At 42.4% G+C, this 19,623-nt stretch overlaps 1 protein-coding gene across 12 annotated transcripts in view; it reads left to right on the top strand.

Moving 5' to 3' along the window:
• Positions 1-19,623, top strand: part of NFAT5 (nuclear factor of activated T cells 5) — a 49,902-nt gene that overhangs the window by 13,758 nt on the left and 16,521 nt on the right. For 4 of the 12 annotated variants that reach the window (XM_068203276.1, XM_068203278.1, XM_068203277.1 and 1 more), the window contains exons 2-3: positions 4,132-4,257; positions 15,062-15,620. In XM_068203276.1, coding sequence (XP_068059377.1) covers positions 4,132-4,257; positions 15,062-15,620 — 685 coding nt within the window. Of the gene's footprint in view, positions 1-4,131; positions 4,258-10,275; positions 10,343-12,765; positions 12,919-14,538; positions 14,601-15,061; positions 15,621-16,718; positions 16,825-19,623 lie in introns of those variants that run through there. The other 8 variants (XM_068203281.1, XM_068203284.1, XM_068203286.1 and 5 more) reach the window with 8 other exon arrangements.

Genomic DNA, 19,623 nt, shown 5'->3' on the forward strand with positions numbered 1-19,623 from the left:
CAGGGCTTTGTACGGGACATGTCCAAGCAGTTGTGTTGTGTTCTCTTTGCTCCTGTAAGCTTAATTGCTCTGTTCCTAAGAATAAAGTTTAAATGGAATCACAGCATGCTGGTGAGTGAGGAGGAATGTGATGTTGCAGCTCACAAGGTGTGCTGTGTTTCTGAAAGGTCCCTTGGTGCTGTGAGGATGAGGTGGGAATTCCAGAGGTATTTGCTGCTGGTGGGGATGGCCGAGCACTCAGACTTCACTGTAGGCCCAGGTCTGTAACTCAGCCTGGCTAGGTTGTGTGCAGAAATTCAAAATCATTCCTAGAAGAGCGTAACTGTGTGTGTACAGTGAGGGGAAATGAGTAAAACAGGAGGTGGAGGACTTCGTAGAATTTGGTTTGCCATCACAAACCACCAGCCTTTTGCACTCCTACTGCAGCATCACCACATCAGTTTCACACCCTCTGTTTTATACCTTCTCAGCATTATTTTTCCTGAATCTTTCCAAGGCCTCTCCTCTCCCCCTCGAAGACAGAGATCCTGTCACCAGCTGCTGGGACTGATCCAGGTCCACGTTGACCTAAGGATGTATTTTGTGTGGACTGGTGGTCATGTGTCTGGCCCTGCCACAGACAACCTTTTGTGCAGTTGTTTTAACCTGAAATGACCCAATTCCAGAGAATCCTGGAAAGGGATCCTTGAAAGGGGCCTTAAAGCCCATCCAGTGCCACCCCCTGCCATGGCAGGGACACCTTCCACTATCCCAGGTTGCTCCAAGCCCCGTCCAACCTGGCCTTGGGCACTTCCAGGGATCCAGGGGCAGCCACAGCTGCTCTGGGCACCCATGCCAGGGCCTCCCCACCCTCACAGGGAACAATTTCTTCCTAAATGTCTTGATTATTTTTTACTAATGTATAAATTCAGAATGTTGTGTGCAGGTCCAAGTAGTACACAGCAAAATCTTCTCTTTCCCACTTCCAAGTACTGTGTTGTTGGATCCCATGTTTGGTGTGGTTCTGGTCCATATAACCATGTGAAATAGAATTTTCTGGACTGTCAGTACAACTGGCAGGAAGATCAAAGTTCCAAGCAGCTGATCTCAGATGAGAGATTATAAGGGCAGGATAATCGGATAAAGGGCACTTGAAGAAATTTGACACTTAAAGTACTTTTTGTAAATCTGCCTGTCCCTGTGTGTCCTTGGTTTTGGGAGGAGAATTTGTGAAGTTGGGCTTGTCTAGGCGAGATATTTTGGGGCAAGATAAGAGATTTGGAAGTTTACTGTAGATAATGTCTGATAACTGATTAACTTTATGCAGGTGAGGATTTGTGTCGGGAAATGAGTGTGTGGGACTTTTGGCTGATCACTAGTGTTTGGTTATCTGGTTTGTGTGTTATCTTGTTTATAGTTCATAATAACACTAATCCTGAAACACATGTTCCTTGCTTCCTGTAGGGAGAGAGAAAATGTGTTTAATTGTTGGGTATAAAGGGAGCTTATTCCAGGAAAAAGACCCTAGAAACTTGGGGTCAGCCGATGTATTTGTCAAAGGAATTGAAATCAGCAATGAATTACAGGACACTTAGTGCTGTCAGGCAGCTTAAACTTCCTCATTGATTCAGCGCTGGCTGCTGGAAGCAGGGATTCTGTCTACACATCTTTTTCTTGCTGATTATGTAGAAATAAGTAATGATGCTGAAATGCTATTTTTGCCTCCAAATGTAATACTGCATTTCTGCACCAGCCTTTGCCTTTAGTGGGTGTTTTCTGCATGAATCAACGTAAAATTCTAGCAGGAAGTTTAACGTTCTCAGTATTGGTGAGTGCACACACGTGTAAAACGTGGTGATGGAGAGGGGCTGAGCGGTAGCTTCAGCTCTTAGGACAGCGTGAGGCATGGGGCGAGCTGTATCCTCTGGGGAAGCATTAGTTTCCTTGCAACAACTCTCATGTTTCTGGAATTTGTCAGTTTTTGCTTTAATGCTATTTATAGTTCAGCATATATAAACATTGGCCTGTGTTTAGGTGAAAACACAAAGTTTCATTTGAAGTCTGATGAGTGTGGAGTAGAATTGTGGCAGCAAGACTTCTTAAAGGTACCCAGGCACTTGGGATTCCTCTGAAAAGTGTTGAACTGCAGTTCAGTAATGATGTGTTTTAGACTGTGAAGCTGCATCTGATTGCAAGAAAAGCCAGGAGAGTTGTTTTTCCTCTGAAAGCTTGGATTTGACCATCACCTTCTGCCATGAGTTCATAGATTGACAGAACGGTTTGGAGGGGATTAGAAGGTAACACTTGCTCTCACTTTTGCTCCTGTTGTACTACAAGGAGCAGCTGAGTTTGCCTTTCCTCAGAGATGAGTGCAGCAGTTTCTACAAGCCCTTGTAAATGAGCACCAGCCTTTACTCCAGCTGGCACTGGCACTTCTACCGTTAGCAGGACAGGAGAATCGCAGGCAGATGTTCAGGGCTGCTGCTACTCCAAATGTTTAGTGAGGGGCTCCAAAAGGAGGGATTGCAACAGTGTGTGTCTGCAGGTGACTATAGAACGCTTTATATTTCATGTGTAAGTTGAATATGTACACACACTTCCATTCCTTTCTCCTCAAGAAATCATCCTCCGAGAGGAGCGAATTGTCATCATCATCTGTCCTGACTCATAATATATTCAGAGTTGACTACAAAAGTTCCTTTCCAAACCCCAAGTTCTTGCGTAATTGAGAGCTCGTCTCTTTGGGCTGATTCTTGGGGATTTTTTTTGTTTAAGAAATTTATTTTTGACTCTCCAATGTGGCGAAGGTTCTGTCAAGCCTATTGCTTTAGAGGTACGCTTACATCCAAGACTCCCACAGGATAATTTTTTCTCAGGGAGCACATGATTTTGCAGTAATCCACAAGCAGCACAATTCTGATCTTTGTGAATAATTCCAACAATATGATAAAGAGGGAGGGAAGGAAAAGCCAGCATTAGAGTTGAAGCACATTCCCAAAGATCACAAGACCCTTAAGAGCAAATCTTTAATTTCATGCTTCATTGATAAAGACCAAGTTACTTGAAATGTGTTCTAAAATACGACACCCAATCTCTATCCTGAAACCCCTGGTGAGCACACCTAAGGCTGCAGGTGTACAGGAGGCTGGAATTAACTTGAGAGCTGGAAAAACGAGAGGATGGAGCAAGCTCTTAGGAGGGAACCTTAGGAGGTCTTGTGGGTAACACACAAGGAGGAAGAGAGATCAACCCCATGGGATTAATACAGCACAGGGAAGACATGCAGCTGTTGGAGCAACCCCTGAGGAGGTCATTGATCCAAGGGCTGGAGCCCCTCTGCTCTGGAGCCAGGCTGGGAGAGCTGGGGGTGTTCACCTGGAGAGGAGAAGGCTCCAGGGGGCATCTTAGAGCCCCTTCCAACACCTAAAGGGGCTCCAGGAGAGCTGGAGAGGGACTGAGGACAAGGCATGGAGTGACAGAACACAGGGAATGGCTTCCCACTGCCAGACATCAGGGTTAGATGGGATATTGGGAAGGAATTCCTGGCTGTGAGGGTGGGCAGGCCCTGGCACAGGTGCCCAGAGCAGCTGTGGCTGTCCCTGGATCCCTGGAAGTGTCCAAGGCCAGGCTGGATGGGGTTTGGAGCAGCCTGGGATAGCAGAAGGGTTCCCTGGCCATGGCAGGGGGTGGAACAGGATGGGCTTTAAGGTCACTTCCCACCCAAATCCAGTCTGTGATTCTAGGACTCCGTAGGATGTTGTTAGGGTGATGGTGCTAAATTTGGCTTTTTTCCCTTAGGAAGTCAGTTGCACAGTTGGAATTCCAAAAACAGGTTTGTCTCAGATTCTCACGTGATGTGCTGCCCTCAGCCCTTCGTTCTGGATGAGAACAGTTTCTCTGGAAGTTCATGAATTATTTCTTTGTTTGAACAAGTTTGTGTCCTTTGTTTCGGTTTTCAGCATGTGCATCTTAATGTTTGTTTGTTTTCTGAAATAACTTTCTTCCATGCTGTTATTTCCAAGCACTTACTGTAACTTTTATAAAGGTTCTGAAAGGGTTGGGTTATGGTTCATATCTTTGAGGCAAAAACATTATTTCTTTTCTTGTGTAGGACACGGGTGACTTTTTGATCAAGTTCTTTTTGTTCCACAGAATCTGTCTATGACCTTCTCCCAAAGGAGCTGCAGTTACCACCTTCCAGAGAAACATCCATAGCATCCATGAGCCAAACAAGCGGTGGTGAGGCCGGTTCGCCGCCTCCAGCTGTAGTTGCTGCTGGTAAGGACTCTCCTTTATTCTGGTGTTTTCTTGAGGTTTGTGACGTTCTGGCCAACATGAACAGTGCTGGCAAAGTTCTGAGTGTAAAAAAGAGCTTGTGGAGAAGTAACAGAGTTCATTCTAGGAGAATGTAGGTGGTATAATTCAGCTGGGTGATCAAAAGCATCAGGTGTTTTATGTTAATGGTTGCTGTGTTTCATATGTGCATCTCCATAAGAAATAAATTAGCTGTTCCTGTATTCTGTTATGCCACACAGGCAATTAACTCCTAGAATGCACTCTGTCTTCCAAGGGAATAAATCCCTGTTTGGAACTAAGGCAGAATGCTGACTGACTGTAAACCAGGATTCTAGTTAGGATAAAAATGGAATGGGAAATGACATTTTGGGCCATGAAGCTTTTACCAAAACGTGAGGAGGAAGAAAAGGTCACGTTTCCCATTGGGGCCTGAGGAAGTGTAGTATTTAAACTCCTTTCATACACATCTCTAGTGTGATGTGGTAAAAGGTCCTCAAATACACGAGGATATAATGTATATCAGCTGGAACTCTGTAAATGACCACTGTAGTTATTTTTCTAATTGACAATATAAAAAAGAGGCATGACCTTTTAATCTGCATCATTTTCTTATTCCCAGTTATGTTCTAGACTTTAAAGACTCTCACTGATCTTCATTAAATGTAAAAAAGTGAGAATCTAAGGGCAAAGCTTTGATTTGGGAGATTAGCCTCAGTGCTGGCTTGCATCTGGGATTCTTGTCAGTAACTTGTATATATTAGTACACATCTGTGCAATGGGGAAAAAGGATCATTTTGCCCTTTATAGATGTGTCTCCTTTCACTCGATAAGGTTTTTTTTTTTCCATAATTTGATCCCCATATTTCTTACAAGGTCATGTTCCACTTCCTAATTGGCGTTGAATTGTTGCTTGAGGAGAAAAAAGGCTATAGGGTGAGGATTCAGATAGCTGCATTATTCCTGTTGCTCTCTCTCCAAGTTCATACGCATTAAATGTTTGTGTGAGAATGTTTCCCAGATTTGCATGGTCCCAGAATCCTGATCAGAAGCTGAAGTGGTTGTAGGTTTTTCAGAGAAACTTTACAGCACTGCTCACCATTCATGTTTTGCCAGACCTCTCCTGAGAACCTGTGGATTTAACTGTGCACAGTGGAACTTGGTCATTGAAAGAATTTGAGGCTTCTATTGTATCGAAAGGATTTGATGTTTTTATATCACTTACTAAAAAAATAATTTGGGCATCTATTTCTAAAATCAAGGTGCTGAATGATGGGTTTGGTTCACAGACAGCAGCAACCAAATCTTGTAGAAACGTGTATCCTCAAAGCAACTGAACAAAAACAGCCCACAAGCCCTGTTACACTCTAAATCCACAGACAGGCCTGAACTGCTAATTAATTCTGTACCTAACAGAAAAGACTTAAACTTGAATGGAACTAAAAGTCTGTTGCCTCCAGGTATTTGGCATCTGCCAACAGCCAGTCCAGATCCTTTAAAAAACCTGAGACGCATTCATTAGGTGTGTTCGGGTTAAACTGCAGCACAAGTCTCTGGAATGAAAAACTTTAAAAATTAACGTTGAGGCTTCTTGTTAAAACTGAAAGAAGACCTGATCATTCACCTATCAACATTCTCCAATGTCAGAGACCACAGAGGGTCACAAAGACTGAGCTGATACCAAGTTGGGAGCTGGGATTCTTCAGCACGGAGAAGAGAAGGGTCCAGGGTGACCTTAGAGCTCTTCCAGTGCCTAGAGGAGCCTCAGGAGACCTGGAGAGGGACTTGGGACAAGGGCCTGGTGTGACAGGTGTTAAAAATTCTGTTTAAACTGCCCCACCCAAGAAGGCAAAGCCCTAGAGGAGCAAAGACCTGTTTTGTTTCCATTGCTGGTTTGGATGTGGCACGTTCTGTGTTCTTTCTGTAGCTGTACCCCCTTGGTAGAGAAAAGGGTGGTTTACTATTTTCTTTAATTGTTGTGGGATTTCTGCAGCATCTTTGAGAAGTTGCCACCACACTTTCAGTCTGCTACCCTGCCTTGAGTAGTAACGAGCGGTCTGGCTGGGTTGTCTTTACAGGAAAATTATCCTGGCCTTTGTGCAAACCAGGTGCTTATACAGGGAAACAAACACACATTTTACACTTACACTTCAAAAGATTAAGATTGAATATCATTTGCATGCATCAAATATTTAATAGCAGACTGTAGGCAGATTTTTGGGGAGCGGGGTAAGGAGGAAGCACTGGCAACCTCTTGTGCTGTATCTGAAATTTTTCCCTAGTTTTGTGTAAATTTTTTTTTTTTTTTTTAATCTGGTCTTACTTGCCTTAAAACCTTCCTTTTTAGGAATGAGATGGAAATGATAGTTCAGTCTGCATAAGGCTGTATGTAATCTCATTTACTCTTGTTTTTAAAAGGAAGGGCTAATTTGAACAGCTAGCCACACCATGTAGAATTCCCCTGCAGATCTGATTACTCTGGATAATGAGAGGATTCCGTGACAGGGATTGATCCAAAGTGTTCAGAGCTTTTTCCTACTCCTCTAGTAGTTCACACGGCTTGTTCTCTGCTTCCCGAAACACAAAGTAAGGCAATATCTGGCTGAAATTCAGCTTGCTCAAGGCTTTTTTGTCACCTTGCTGTGGGGTTTTGTCCCATATAAATCATATTATAAGTTGGAAGTACTGCTGCAGTTAACTCCTGTTTTTTTTGGAGGAGCAGGATAAGGCTGGTTTTAGCAGTGATGACCTCACAGTGACAGACTTCTAGTTCCTCTTCCATTTGGAAATTTGTTTTATGATTTACAGAACAGTTGTAAGAGTATGAAAATGGAATGTTGCTGATTGGATTTTCATTAATTTGTTAATAAAGGTGTATCTCCTATTCATTAATCCAGGCATAAGAGGCATTACCCACTCTGAATATCAGACAAGTATGATTTCACAGAACTCTGGGATTTTGAGCTGCTATCTCAAGCTTCTAATTCTGTAGTTCTTCTGGAAAACAGAAGGGAGGGAACAGATCTGTTTTTACCCCTGGAAACCTTGTTCTCTGTGCTTGCTACTTGAATTCCAGCGTCTTTGTTCAGGGGACAGGAAAAGGAGGATTTTGCCTGGTGCAGCACCATAAACACATTAAATATGAATCATCTCCAGACTCTGGAAATGCATGGGGGAGTCATGCTGAGAAATGTCATTGTGTGCTCTGCCTGGAGATTTTACATGGAATAAATGTTCCTGAAGCTTTCCCAGTGCTCCCGCATGGTGTTTGTGAGCTCCAGTTGCGAGGAGCGATGCTCGAGTCTCTCCTCAGTTGGTTCTAAAAGCCTGAACAATTTTTTTGTGTTGATCAAGACACCTTGTACCTTAAAATGCTTAAAATTCACTCTGCCAATTTAAGTCCTTTCTCAAAGGTGTCTTTCCAGCTTGTAGGTAGCACATGGTTCTTGTCTTTGGGGGTTGATCAGGAGTATTTTCAAACATATTCTTTAAATGAGTGTTGCTTTTCCATCTTCTGTCTCCAGTGCCAGGAATGCTCGACCCTTCTGAACCCCAGTGAACTGTTAGAGAAGCTCACTTCCCTTCTCACCATCCCTTGTTCTTCCTGCAGCAAAACTTGGAATGAGATGCTTCATCTTGTTGATGATCTCTCAAGCTGCTTTCCATTTCCCACAGGGGCAAATATATATATATTTCCATATTTTTTATATTGCTGTCCAGTTTCCAGTTCTTAGTCTTCAGTGGAGTTCTCCAGCGTGGTGTTCTTGCTGCAGCAGAAGGGGAACAGGTTTTGTACTACTGAAATGTATTTACTGATCTCTTCTTTTGCGTTCTCTATACTGGGATACAGTAAATCTGTGATGTAGTGAAGTCTTCTGGCTCCCAAGCACCTGTGATTACATCCTAGGAAAATAATAGGTAAATGATGAAACTTTTATCTTTTTGTGATCAATTTTGTGCTTCTTTTTATACTTATTTTTAATTAAAGGGATAATCTACTTGCCCAAACAGATGTAATTGGCTTTTTTTGATTGGAGTTGTAACTGAAATGTTGCCATAAGCATCTTTGGTCATTTTAATTATGAAAATAAGGCTTTGATTTGAAATTGCTGCTTTAGAGGTGTGGATAAAGATACCTGCATTGCCTGTAGGGTAGAGATTGGGTGCTAAGGGGTCATGTTTTCTGCTGCCAAAATAAGGCTTTTTCATCCTTCTCTAATGGAAGATTCTGATGAAGCCTCAAAATGGAGATGGGTTTGTTTTGGTTTAGTTTTCCCTGAGTGGCTTCTTGGGCTTCTTCATTTTTATTTTTACTGAAAATATTTTGTTCAGTTATCATCCTTCCTGGTGTCATTAGTCAGTTTTTCCTGTTGATACAGAAATAATTACCAGACATTTCAAAGGGGATCTCAGTGCTGTCCCCAGTTTTCTTATCCTGGGCGTACGATTGCATGTTGTAAACAAATGAGCAGAAAAAAATTGTTCTTTGTAGTTGGTCGCCGATGCCTGTAAAAACTTCCATTTCTTTGTAGGCTTTTCCCTTCTTCTTCCCACCGCCCTCCCAGTTGGAAATGCCTTCCTGTCATTTCCAGGAGGATGTCTTCCGGGGATTTCTGTCTGCCTCCTGCTCGCTGCAGTCACGAGTCAAATACTTGATTCTTACACAATGAACTTCAAGCTGACCCTAAGGCTTGTTCAAAACTCAGCCTCCTGCTCCTGTACACGGGTTTAAGTGTTTCTCCTGGAAGTTCATGTCCCAAAAGAGCTGTGGTGGAGCCCAGTCTGGAGAGGCCAGGTCGTGATGAAGGTCAGCTTAGCCTGGAGAGGTTCCTTCATCATTCCTGAGGGTCTTCTGGTGAGACAACATTGCTGGAAAATGCCAGAGATAAAGATTTTTCTTACTGTTGCCATTTAATGGAAACATTTTAGGTGTGTTTTCTCTAAACTGAGTTGGAATATTCCAATTGTATGGAGTTGTGTGTGTGTTGAGGGCCTTCCTGCTCCGTGAGCTTCCTTAGAATTCATTATTTATATAGGTATTCACGTCTAGTTCATATATTTTTCCTAAATAGTATGCTTTCAGTCTTCGTGAATTTCACGTCTAGTTCACATCTTTTTTCTAAATGTAATTGATTTTCAGTCTTCATGAATTTCATACAGTCAGTGCACTCAGTTTTCTGGAACTGCTCAATCAAACAGAAACTGTTCCATCATTCCGCGAAGTTTTTTTCTTACAACAACTTCTTGCGTTAGGTGGCTGCTGTTACTAGATCAGAAAGACTTGAGAACTACTTTGTGGCAGGAGAATTCCCTGTTCCATAAGGAATAATGGACAGCCAAGGCTGTGAGGGGCAAGAACAATCCTATTGTGCCTCTGCTTGGGCACCTCCTTCTGTAGCAGCATCGTGAAGGCCAAGAGCAGTTCTTGACTTCTGAGGAAAAGCCCACCCCTATATCTAAAAGCTAAAAGAGTCTGTTTCTTGAATTGAGGTGTTCTTTGCCAAACCCATTGATCCTAAGTTCTCCTGCAGGGAGAGCTGAGGGAGATGCTGAGAGGTGGCAGGCAGGGCTTGGAGAGAGCAGCTGTGGATCCCAGAGTTCTGCTTGCTTGGAATCAGCCTTTTACACTGAGTGGGAAGGATCTGAGATCCATGGAATTGGTGTGTGTGAGCCACTAACAAAAGTCCTCCTTAGATACCTAAACTTGAGTGTTAATTGAATAATGGGAGTCATAACAAAACCATTGATCGATGTATTTACCCAGAGTATAATAATACACTGCTTGGGTCAGCATGGGAATGTAAAGGGGAATTTACACTGTTGGGCTTAATGTAAATTAAATTAACCTACCTATCTTGAATCTGAGTGTGTTTAATAACTGGTGAATTGGATTGCTTTATGATATTTGCTGGGATGCTAGTTTTTTTCTCTATTAATACACTTAACTTGCATTCTAGCTTCGCCATTCAGAGACAGGCATCGAGTGGTGGGTTGTGTGACAGTGTCTGTCAATAGTGAAGACAAATAGTGCCAGAGACACTTAACCCATCCAATCTCACCCAGGGTATAGGTCGGTCTTGTTTTCAGACTTCTTCATAAGTCTCTTTTCTTTCTTTCTTTTTTTTTTTTAATTTTTTTTTAAATTTTTTTTTTGTTTATTTCTGAATAGTGGATTGATACTGATTTGAAACTAAACTTTTTGGAAAAGTTTTTGACATGACATCAGTAATACAAGAAGAAGAAAAGTAGAACCCCAAGTTTGGCATGTGAGGTGTTGAAAGCAGGTTTGCAGCCACTTTGTAAGTTCTGGGGTTTACCTTGGAAACCTTTGACAATACAAAGGTTGATGGTGGAAATTTTGCAGGTTCCTTCTGGGTCTGTCCTGAAATTTTTCTTCTGTGTCCAGGGGTTCAAATAAAACAATTAGCATGAAAAAATCTTACCAAGGACATGACATGTTAGATAAATTAACGCATTTAATAAAAGTTATACTTCACATATTGAGCTTATGCACCACTTAACCCTCACCCTGCGGGTGAGTTTTCATTTTTGACACTTGTTTTCTGCACAGAACATAGAGGATACCCTGGAATGCAGGGGAGGTTCTGAGAAAAAAATTAGTTCTTTGATGGCTTTTTGCTTGTCCTGGCTGTCCACGCACAGGTGGCTGGGAAACTTGTGAAACCAAAAATATCTTCAGTGTATTTGTCTTTATAATCTTAAGATTTCCAGTCTGGGAAATGACTTACTTCTGCAATTAAAAAGCAAAGTCATCAGGAGACTGTTTCTGTTAGAGCACTTGGAAATCCTTGTTGTATTTAAGGGTATTTAAAAAGAGTGAACAAGGATTTCAGGATAGCCTGAAACAGAGGTATTACCTAAAAAGACTCCTTTAATGCCAAGTAGTGATTTTTTTCCTCTCTCCTGCCTTTCCAAATATTTTTTTAGAGGCTGAATGCCTTGTTTGACTTCACAGGAGACTAGGATATAGAAAATATGTCATTGCCTTGGTTGCTAATGCAGGAGGTAATACATTTTTGTTTTTTGGTACTGAGAAGAAAAAGCCTGCCCTGGTTTGCGCACAGGGACACTCTCTGCTGTGTGTTCCCTTACTTTTAGTCCTTGTGCTGGACTGATTGATACAATTCTGCCTCTCTTAGGGGAGAAAAACTTGTAGCACAGGCAACAAAACCTGAATTCTTTCAGCTCCCTCTGATGCAACAGTGATGGCAGTGAAGAGATTCAGGAGGTTTAGTTTCAACAGTGATCACAGTTGCTCTAATGTGGAATATTCTTTTCTCTTATTTTTTATTTAAAAAAGGAAAAAAAAAAACACCTTGTGATGCTGATGCACATTTCATTTCTGTTCCCGAGGCTGCACACTTGCCATGATAAGCTTTTGGCTTCTGTTCAGTGTCATTGCTCTGAAAGCAAATTTGATTTTGAGACTGTGTTAAATGAAATATATTCAGTCTTCTATTTCAAAATGTACCTACTGACTTAAAAATACATACATGTATTTGTCACTGCACGCACTGTTAAATTGCAAATCATGAGCCACCTGTGCCCATGCCCATTAATATGTGCCTAAAGAGAGTAAAATAAAAGGAATGCTCGAAGCTGGGGAAGGTGTGTGTATGCTCTCACCTTGTAAAGCAGCACGAGTTAAGTTAAAATTACTGAATTACTTATTTTCCAAAATGCAGCATGTTCATCCAAGAAATCTCATTTGGATGCCAGATACAAATGTCACTGGCTTTGGAATAAAATGATGGACCCAAGTGGGAGCCATGTAAAGCACTGTTTCTTCATTGCAGTAGCGTGGTGAATTCTTATTTGATTGACCCAGTTTATTTATTAGTTCAAAGGAAGATGAGTTGGCTCAAGGCCTGCATACTCTGAGAAAACTCAGATTTCACTGTTTCTTAGTATTTTCATAACTTAAAATGTTACTGAAGCAATTACTAATTTTTCTAATTTATGCCCCCAAAAGTTTTTAAATCTGTCTATTTGACTGTTCCAATACAGCCAGTTTATTCCATTTGCTGTAATATTTACCATACTTTATATATGGGTAGTAATGGCATTAATTCATCATATAAGGCTAAAGAGAGGTTTTCTTGCCATTACTGTTCAGTTTGGGTTTATTTCCAAAATCTAATCTTAGCATTACACAGGGGCATCTCTGGTAAACGGAGGAGAACGTAACCAATTTATAATGGACAATGTTTATTTACATTTTAAAAGTGTAAAAGCCCACATGCATGTATTTGTACATATAACTTCTAGAAAAAGGAGGAGAAATTGTTTTGGAGAGCAATAATGATAATATTTCACAATGCTGCGCCCTAAAACAACACTGCCATCACCAGCTCTTTTAGCTTTGTGCTGAAAAGCATTTGGTTCAGTGATATATTTATTTTTTTCCCTAGGAAAGTGAGGGAAAGGTGCAGGTTTTGCATTCCTGGCCAGGAGATGCACTGAAGCACCAGCTGAGCCCAGTGCTTGGTGTACGTGGGCCACGCAGAGCTGAGCCTGGGGTGTCCAAGGTTTCCCTACACTCCCAGGATTGATGGGAAAAGATAAATCTGATGTTAATCTGTTGGAGGAGGAGCCCTGCAGTCGAAGCCCTGCTGCCTGTTCCATGTGTGCAATGATTCCATGAGTCCCTGTCCCACAGACCCCGACGTGCCCGCGCTGCCTCGGGCTCTGCCCTGAATTCCTTACTGGCCTTTCCTGGGGCAAATCCTGGCACTCAGCCCCCAGCCCCGCCGCTCGGCTGGCTGCTCCAGGGGACCCTGGGCACACTTCTGCTTCTCTCTGCACGTGTAAAGATGGATGGAAACGAATCCTCATTACCAAAACAAACATCCCAAATAGCAACGGGCTGTCTCAACTCAAAGTGGCTGCAAATCAGCTCCTAAATATTGTCACTGAAATGAATATCTAGATTTGATAGTTCTTGCCAATCCTAGAAATGTTTTTGAAGGAAGCATTGAATTAATGCATGATATAGAAAGGAGAAATTTGCCTTTAAATTGGAATGCAAAGTGACTGAATTCTCCAATTTCAGCCACTGTATTTGCCAAAGAACAAGCTGGAAAATGGAACTGGTATCATTCAGCTGCTCCTGGTTCACTGGGAGGCTCAGGGAAGGCAGAGTAGTTTATTGATAAACTAATGACCTCTAAATTTGACAGTCTGAAGTGGTGTAAGTTTGCTTTTATATTCATTTAGCACAGGAAAGCTGTAGGAAATAGTAATGGTTTAAAAATTCTTTATTATCAGTCATTGATACTCCCAGTAATTCCCAGTATAGGCAAGTTGGTTGAGTTTTACTGTTAATTAAATGTATGTATCATGACTGAACATACTTCATTCTGTTACTTTTAAATAACTAAAACTGTATAGAATAGTCCAGCAGTCTCTAAATCTTTTAATTAGACTTGAGAGACTATTGTGGTATTTTGGATGTAAAAAAAATCCCAGGCAGCAAAAAGGAAAACATCATGTTCCTCTTAGTAAGAGAGGTTACCTGTATGACAGCAGTAAGTAGCTGAACAAACATACTGTATTATTATGTATATATTTAGTGTACAATTTGTTTCCAGAATTAGGTTATTTCAGTGCTTCTGGTTTATCAAGTGTGGGTGGCAGTGCAGAAATACAGAAAACAGTGTTTCCCCACAGAAAGCTAAAATCTGACTATAAAATTCAGTTATTCCTCAGTGAGCTACAGCTGATTGAAATAGCGACATGTGTTTGCATGGCCTGCTTCCCCTGGGATATTTAATTGACATATTCCATCGATTTGTCCTTTAAAATTCTTCAGTGGCAACGATTATGGTGTTCTCCAGAAATCTTCAGGGGTTTGGTGTAATAATTTTCATGTTTCTGAACCAAATTGAACTCTGGGACCTCTGCAGAAGTTGCAGTCACAGTGTTGGAGATCTCCCGTTCAATGTGAATTTTTCAGAAGTCTGTCCCAAGCCGTCTCTGTGGAAGGGACCAATAAAGTCTGAGAGAAATTGGTCCCAGTGAGTGAAGAAGTCAAATTACAGAAATTCCCAGTCCTTGGATCAGCATGTCTCCAACATAGATATTTCATCCCTGTTGTGAACCTTCAAAATCAACAGCTCGCTCATAGTGACTGATACCAGTTCCATTTTGCCTACCAACTCAGTTGATTTTATATTTTATTTCTCATTTATGATGGAATAATCAGCAGCTCTTTTTCTCATTTATTTTCTCATATTTTTATTCCAGGATTTGCCTCTGAAGCAGGGAGTGTCTGCATTAAAAATGACCTGTAGTTCTCTGCTTCATAGGTTAGAAACTTATTTTAATATTTTGTGGCTAAGCACAGTCCCATCTTTTTCAAAAAAGAAAAATGAAAAATTTCCAACAATAAATTGTTTAATTGGCATTGAATGTGGATTATAAGCACTTTGCTTTGGGGCTATTTTAGACGAAATGGCTTCTACACCAATAATTAGTCCAGCTGAGGCAATGAAAGCTCTGTTTACTCGCAGCCATTTGTATGAATTAACGTTAAGTCGTAAAAAAAATTCGATTACAGTGGATCGTGCTAAGACTTGTTTGGACATTTCCAAAGCATTGGCTAGGCTCTATTGCTTTAAGCACTTCCATTCCAAAACTGAACCAAATTCCAAACATTTCTTGGGGGAAAGCAATCGGTTCCTAAATCACCTTGATCTCACTGGGACTGCTATAGCCAGCGCACGCCCCGCCACGGGTCCTGTATTTACTTGTGAATTGTACACCGCAGATGCTTCTTCAGCTCCCTCCTCTTCCTCCATGGGCGGTGCTTGCAGCTCCTTTACCACCTCTTCCAGCCCTACCATTTACTCTACCTCAGTCACCGACAGCAAGGCTATGCAAGTGGAGAGCTGCTCCGCGGCCGTGGGGGTAAGTACCCGAGGGGTAAGTGAGCAGCAGATAACCAGTAACACAGCCCAGCAGCACCCGGCCACGCCGAAGCGCCACACAGTCCTGTACATCTCGCCACCACCCGAGGACTTGCTGGACAACAGCCGGATGTCCTGCCAGGATGAGGGCTGTGGATTGGAGTCAGAGCAGAGCTGCAGTATGTGGATGGAGGATTCCCCCTCCAACTTCAGTAACATGAGTACCAGTTCCTACAATGATAACACTGAGGTGCCACGTAAATCGCGCAAGCGCAACCCAAAGCAGAGGCCAGGGATCAAACGCCGAGATTGCGAAGAGTCCAACATGGATATCTTTGATGCCGACAGTGCCAAAGCGCCTCACTATGTCCTTTCTCAGCTCAGCACGGACAGCAAAAGCAACTCAAAAGCAGGAAATGGGTTGGTATCTGCTTTTTTTTTTTTTTTTTTTTTTTTTTAAAGAAAAAACATTCTTATCTCCGTATGTAAACCCAAACTAATAAAAGTGCCCCTGAGCCCTGGCAAATGTCCTGCTTAGGTTCTCACATAAACCCCTCCGATCTCTGCTGTCCCTGTCATGCCCTAGCCCAGGATAAGTTCTTCCTGCCCCCAGAAATTGTGGCTGCCCCATGATCCCTGGAAGTGTCCAAGACCAGGTTGGACATGAGGGCTTGGGGCAACCTGGGCTAGTGGAAGGTGTCCCTGCCCATGGCAGAAGGTGGAACTGGATCTCTTGAAGGTCCCTTTCAACACAAACCACTCCATGATTGTGTGATAAGTTCTCATTAGACTTCTTAATCTTTATGTAGAAGATAAAGCTAAACTTTCCTGCAGCAATTAAATGTAGCACTGATGAGCTCATCTTGTTCTTTAAGTGAAATTCCCTAAAGGCCACACAATTCCATTTATAAAATGGCAATGAAAATGTATTTAAAAAGAAAGGCAGAGTGGAGTTGGTGCACCCTGAATGTTTTTTTGCAGGATTTTATGTGAGGATTTCAGTCTGTACACTTCACCTGCTGCTCTAGTTGTCAAATAGAGACAGGGATGGGAGTAGAAGCTAACGGTTAATGTCTCATTAGGATTTCTCATCATTTAAATTATCACTTGCTTTACTTTTTAATGAAATGTTAAGACAATATGGTGAACCAGTTTTTGGTTTTTCCTTGTGAATTCACTTCTGTATTTGACTTTTTCAGAAATAAATCTCTAATGCTGTTTCTCTCTGTGCTTCTGGGTCGTGTGCGTGTGTCTGCGTGGGCACGCCTGGGTGGTGGCCCCTCATCTCCCACTTCACACTGTTCACTAAATGCATTCCAGTAGCTGCTTAAAGAGGACAATTCCATCAGTTTGCAAGAGTGTGTTGATACATTTCTTTTTTTACTTTATTTTTTAACTTGTTGCTTCTTTAGTACTTTCAAAGTGGTCAAATGGATAGATTTGGCTCTTTTATTTTGGGCTTTTTTGGGGGCAGGAGTGCATTTTGGTTTCACTTTTATGTCTGTGCTTGCAGTACATTCTGACGTTCATCACAGCAACGGTGACTATTAAAATTTGACTGATGGCAAAGATGATGAACTTCTCATATCCCAAAGGGAAAGAGCCTGGAGTCTGTATTCCCAGGGTCAGTGCAGTTCCATACTTAAAATTTCACTGTGAAAAGCAGTTCTGAGAACATGTCCTGAGTGTGCTGCTGCTTCCTGGGCTTGGTGCCCTCTGGCCCTGGGGTTTTCACCAGCCAAAATCAATGGTAATAAAGTAAAATATTAGTCCCTGGTAGACCCCGGGCAGCTTGGAATGAGGAGGGTGCCTCCTCCAGCTCCGAGGGACCAGGCTTGCCCTTACAGAAGGAAAAGCTTGATGGAAAGACAAGAACTGTGCCACTGTGTGATCTCAGGGAGGTTTTGTAAAGTCTGAAAGAATATGTGAGATCTTGGCAGCACAAGATTTCCCCAAAAACACTAGTCTGTCCAGGGAAATCCCTGGGTTCTGTGAGTGCAGAGGGGAAGAAGGTGGAATGTTTTTCCTTATGTGTCTCAGGCCAGACTGAACTGCAGGAAAACTCCCAGGTAACAGAGCTGTCCTTGGAAATAAACGCTCTGGGATAAGAAGTGGCCAAGATCTTAGAAAACTTCATTTTGCCATTGGAATATGGAGACTTGGCCTTACAAATCTGGGTCACCGTAGTGACTGGAGTTTTTTAAACTTCCCAGCCTGGTGGAGCTCAGCCAAGGGAGTTCATTTACTTTTGGCTTAAAGAAAAGAGCAAGGAAAATTGCCGTGCTCCGTGGTGAATGGAAATGGCATTTGCCCCTAAAGAGACAGTTGTTGTTAAAAGCCAGGAAGAGAAAGAATATATTCCTGTGGAAACTTGGAATTCGTGAAAGCCTTTTTAGAAGTGGATGAATTGGTGGTGATTCAGGGCAGAGACTCAGGCTCCTGTGGTCTCACTTTCACTTTCAAAGTCTGCCCTGAAAACTGGACCAGGCCAAACTCCTCAGGAGATCTGTTTGAGTAGATTCATAGGATTTGCAACTTATATTTATTCCTTTAAAAAACCAGAAGTGCTAGATTAGAGGATATTTTGTCTGGTAACAATCAGATTAATAAATGTGTGCATATGAAATGTACAGGTGTGAATACTTGCAGTATGAATAAACCAAAATAAAATGAATTCATTAATTGAAAGGATGTATTAAGTGATTCATCCTGTGTTTTGAGGAGGAAGACCACTGAGAAGTTCTGGTGAAGGGTTTAAGCCTCCAGCTTTGGCTAGTTGATTGAAAATAATGATTAAATTTCTAGAGAAAAGACCAAAATAATTGTGAGGAGCATCTCTCTGCGTAAATATGATAATGATAAAATATTAATATGCTGACAGTTGAGGTAGTTGGGATTTAAGGGTATAGTTCTCCTGGAGAGGTCAGTGTTAATATCACTGCTGAAACATGGCACTGGGAGTGTTAAAAGGGAATTTCATTTTGATGGCCAGCTCTCCCACATTTCCCTTCAAAATTCAACTATATCCCATTCTCCCCAGTGACTACGCTGAGCAGAGTCATCAGGACTGCTTGGCAGGAAGACAGTTTTATTGTAAGGTGGTATTAATGTTATTTTGCAGGGTTTTATGCCAGTTTTTACCTGGTTCCTGCCTCTGCTGGGTACTGGTTGAGGATGAGTATTGAAGGCAGCCAGGGCCGTGGCTGGGCTGTCCACAGTGAAGTGCTTGACCTTCATGGACAGAAAATGGGAATGGAAGTCATCCAAAGCACCGGCTCTGTCTGTTTTAACCCTTTTTTATGTGTAGTGAAAGGTTTTGGAAGGCTTAATGAAAATAGGAGTGTGACAATTAGGGTGTGTTGCATTAGGCAAAGAGCGATGGTTTTAAACTAAAAGAGGGTTGGTTTAGTGTAGATCAAAGGAGGAAGTTTTTTACAAGGAGGGTGCTGAGGCCCTGGCACAGGTGCCCAGAGCAGCTGGGGCTGCCCCTGGATCCCTGGCAGTGCCCAAGGCCAGGCTGGACAGGGCTTGGGGCAGCCTAGGACAGTGGAAGGTGTCCCTGCCATGGCAGGGGTGGCACTGGATGATCTCTAAAAGTCTCTCCCAGCCCACACTGTGCTATGATTCCACGGCTTTAGGGCTGCGAGATGTGGTGGGCTGGGGGGCAAAGTGCCCCCCAACCTTTCCTGGGCAGGAAAAGGAGCAGCACGGGGCTGGGGCAGGGCTGGAATCGGGGGCTCGTGCTGTGTCCAGGGGCTGCTCTGCGCACAGCAGGAGCTCTGGGAAAGGGCTGCATCGTGTTTGTCATCTGGTAGTTGAGAAGAGCTGGGTCACCCCAGCTGCAGGTCTGAGAGCCTCATGCAGGGGCAAACCTCCCAGGGAACAATTTTGGAAAAACAAAACGGCTTTCACCTTTTTTGAGAAGGAAGAAATCCTGGATAAATTACTTCAATAACTTCCACGTTGAAACGGGATTTGCTTTTTAAGCAATCCACACTTGTTATTTAAAACTGCTTTCTTCCCAGGCATTAGCTGTTAGAAACCATGATTTGCTAGGAAGAGAGAATATGACATTTGCATGAATCATGGAGCCCTTTTCCCGCCTGCATCATGTACACTGTGGCATATCCACATTTCCTAGAGGGAAAGGAGTTTCTTGGGCTTCAGGTTCATTACCAAATCCTGGTCTGAGTAGGATCAAGGGTTATTTCCCATAGTGCTTTAAAGGGAACACAAAATGGCTCATGTGCTGCTAGACTTGGGAGGGCTCCTTCACCCTGGTTTTAATTATGGAACTGAGAACAAGCCACTACATCTTGTGGAACGCACCTGGAAAGAAAGGCCTTGTGCATACACTGATTTAACATTGGTGCAATTATGCCAGAGCTTTTGCAATAACTAATTGGGTTTTGGCATTCATTGG

Source organism: Anomalospiza imberbis, chromosome 12 (assembly GCF_031753505.1).
Source record: "Anomalospiza imberbis isolate Cuckoo-Finch-1a 21T00152 chromosome 12, ASM3175350v1, whole genome shotgun sequence".
NCBI classification, from domain to species: Eukaryota; Metazoa; Chordata; class Aves; order Passeriformes; family Viduidae; genus Anomalospiza; species Anomalospiza imberbis.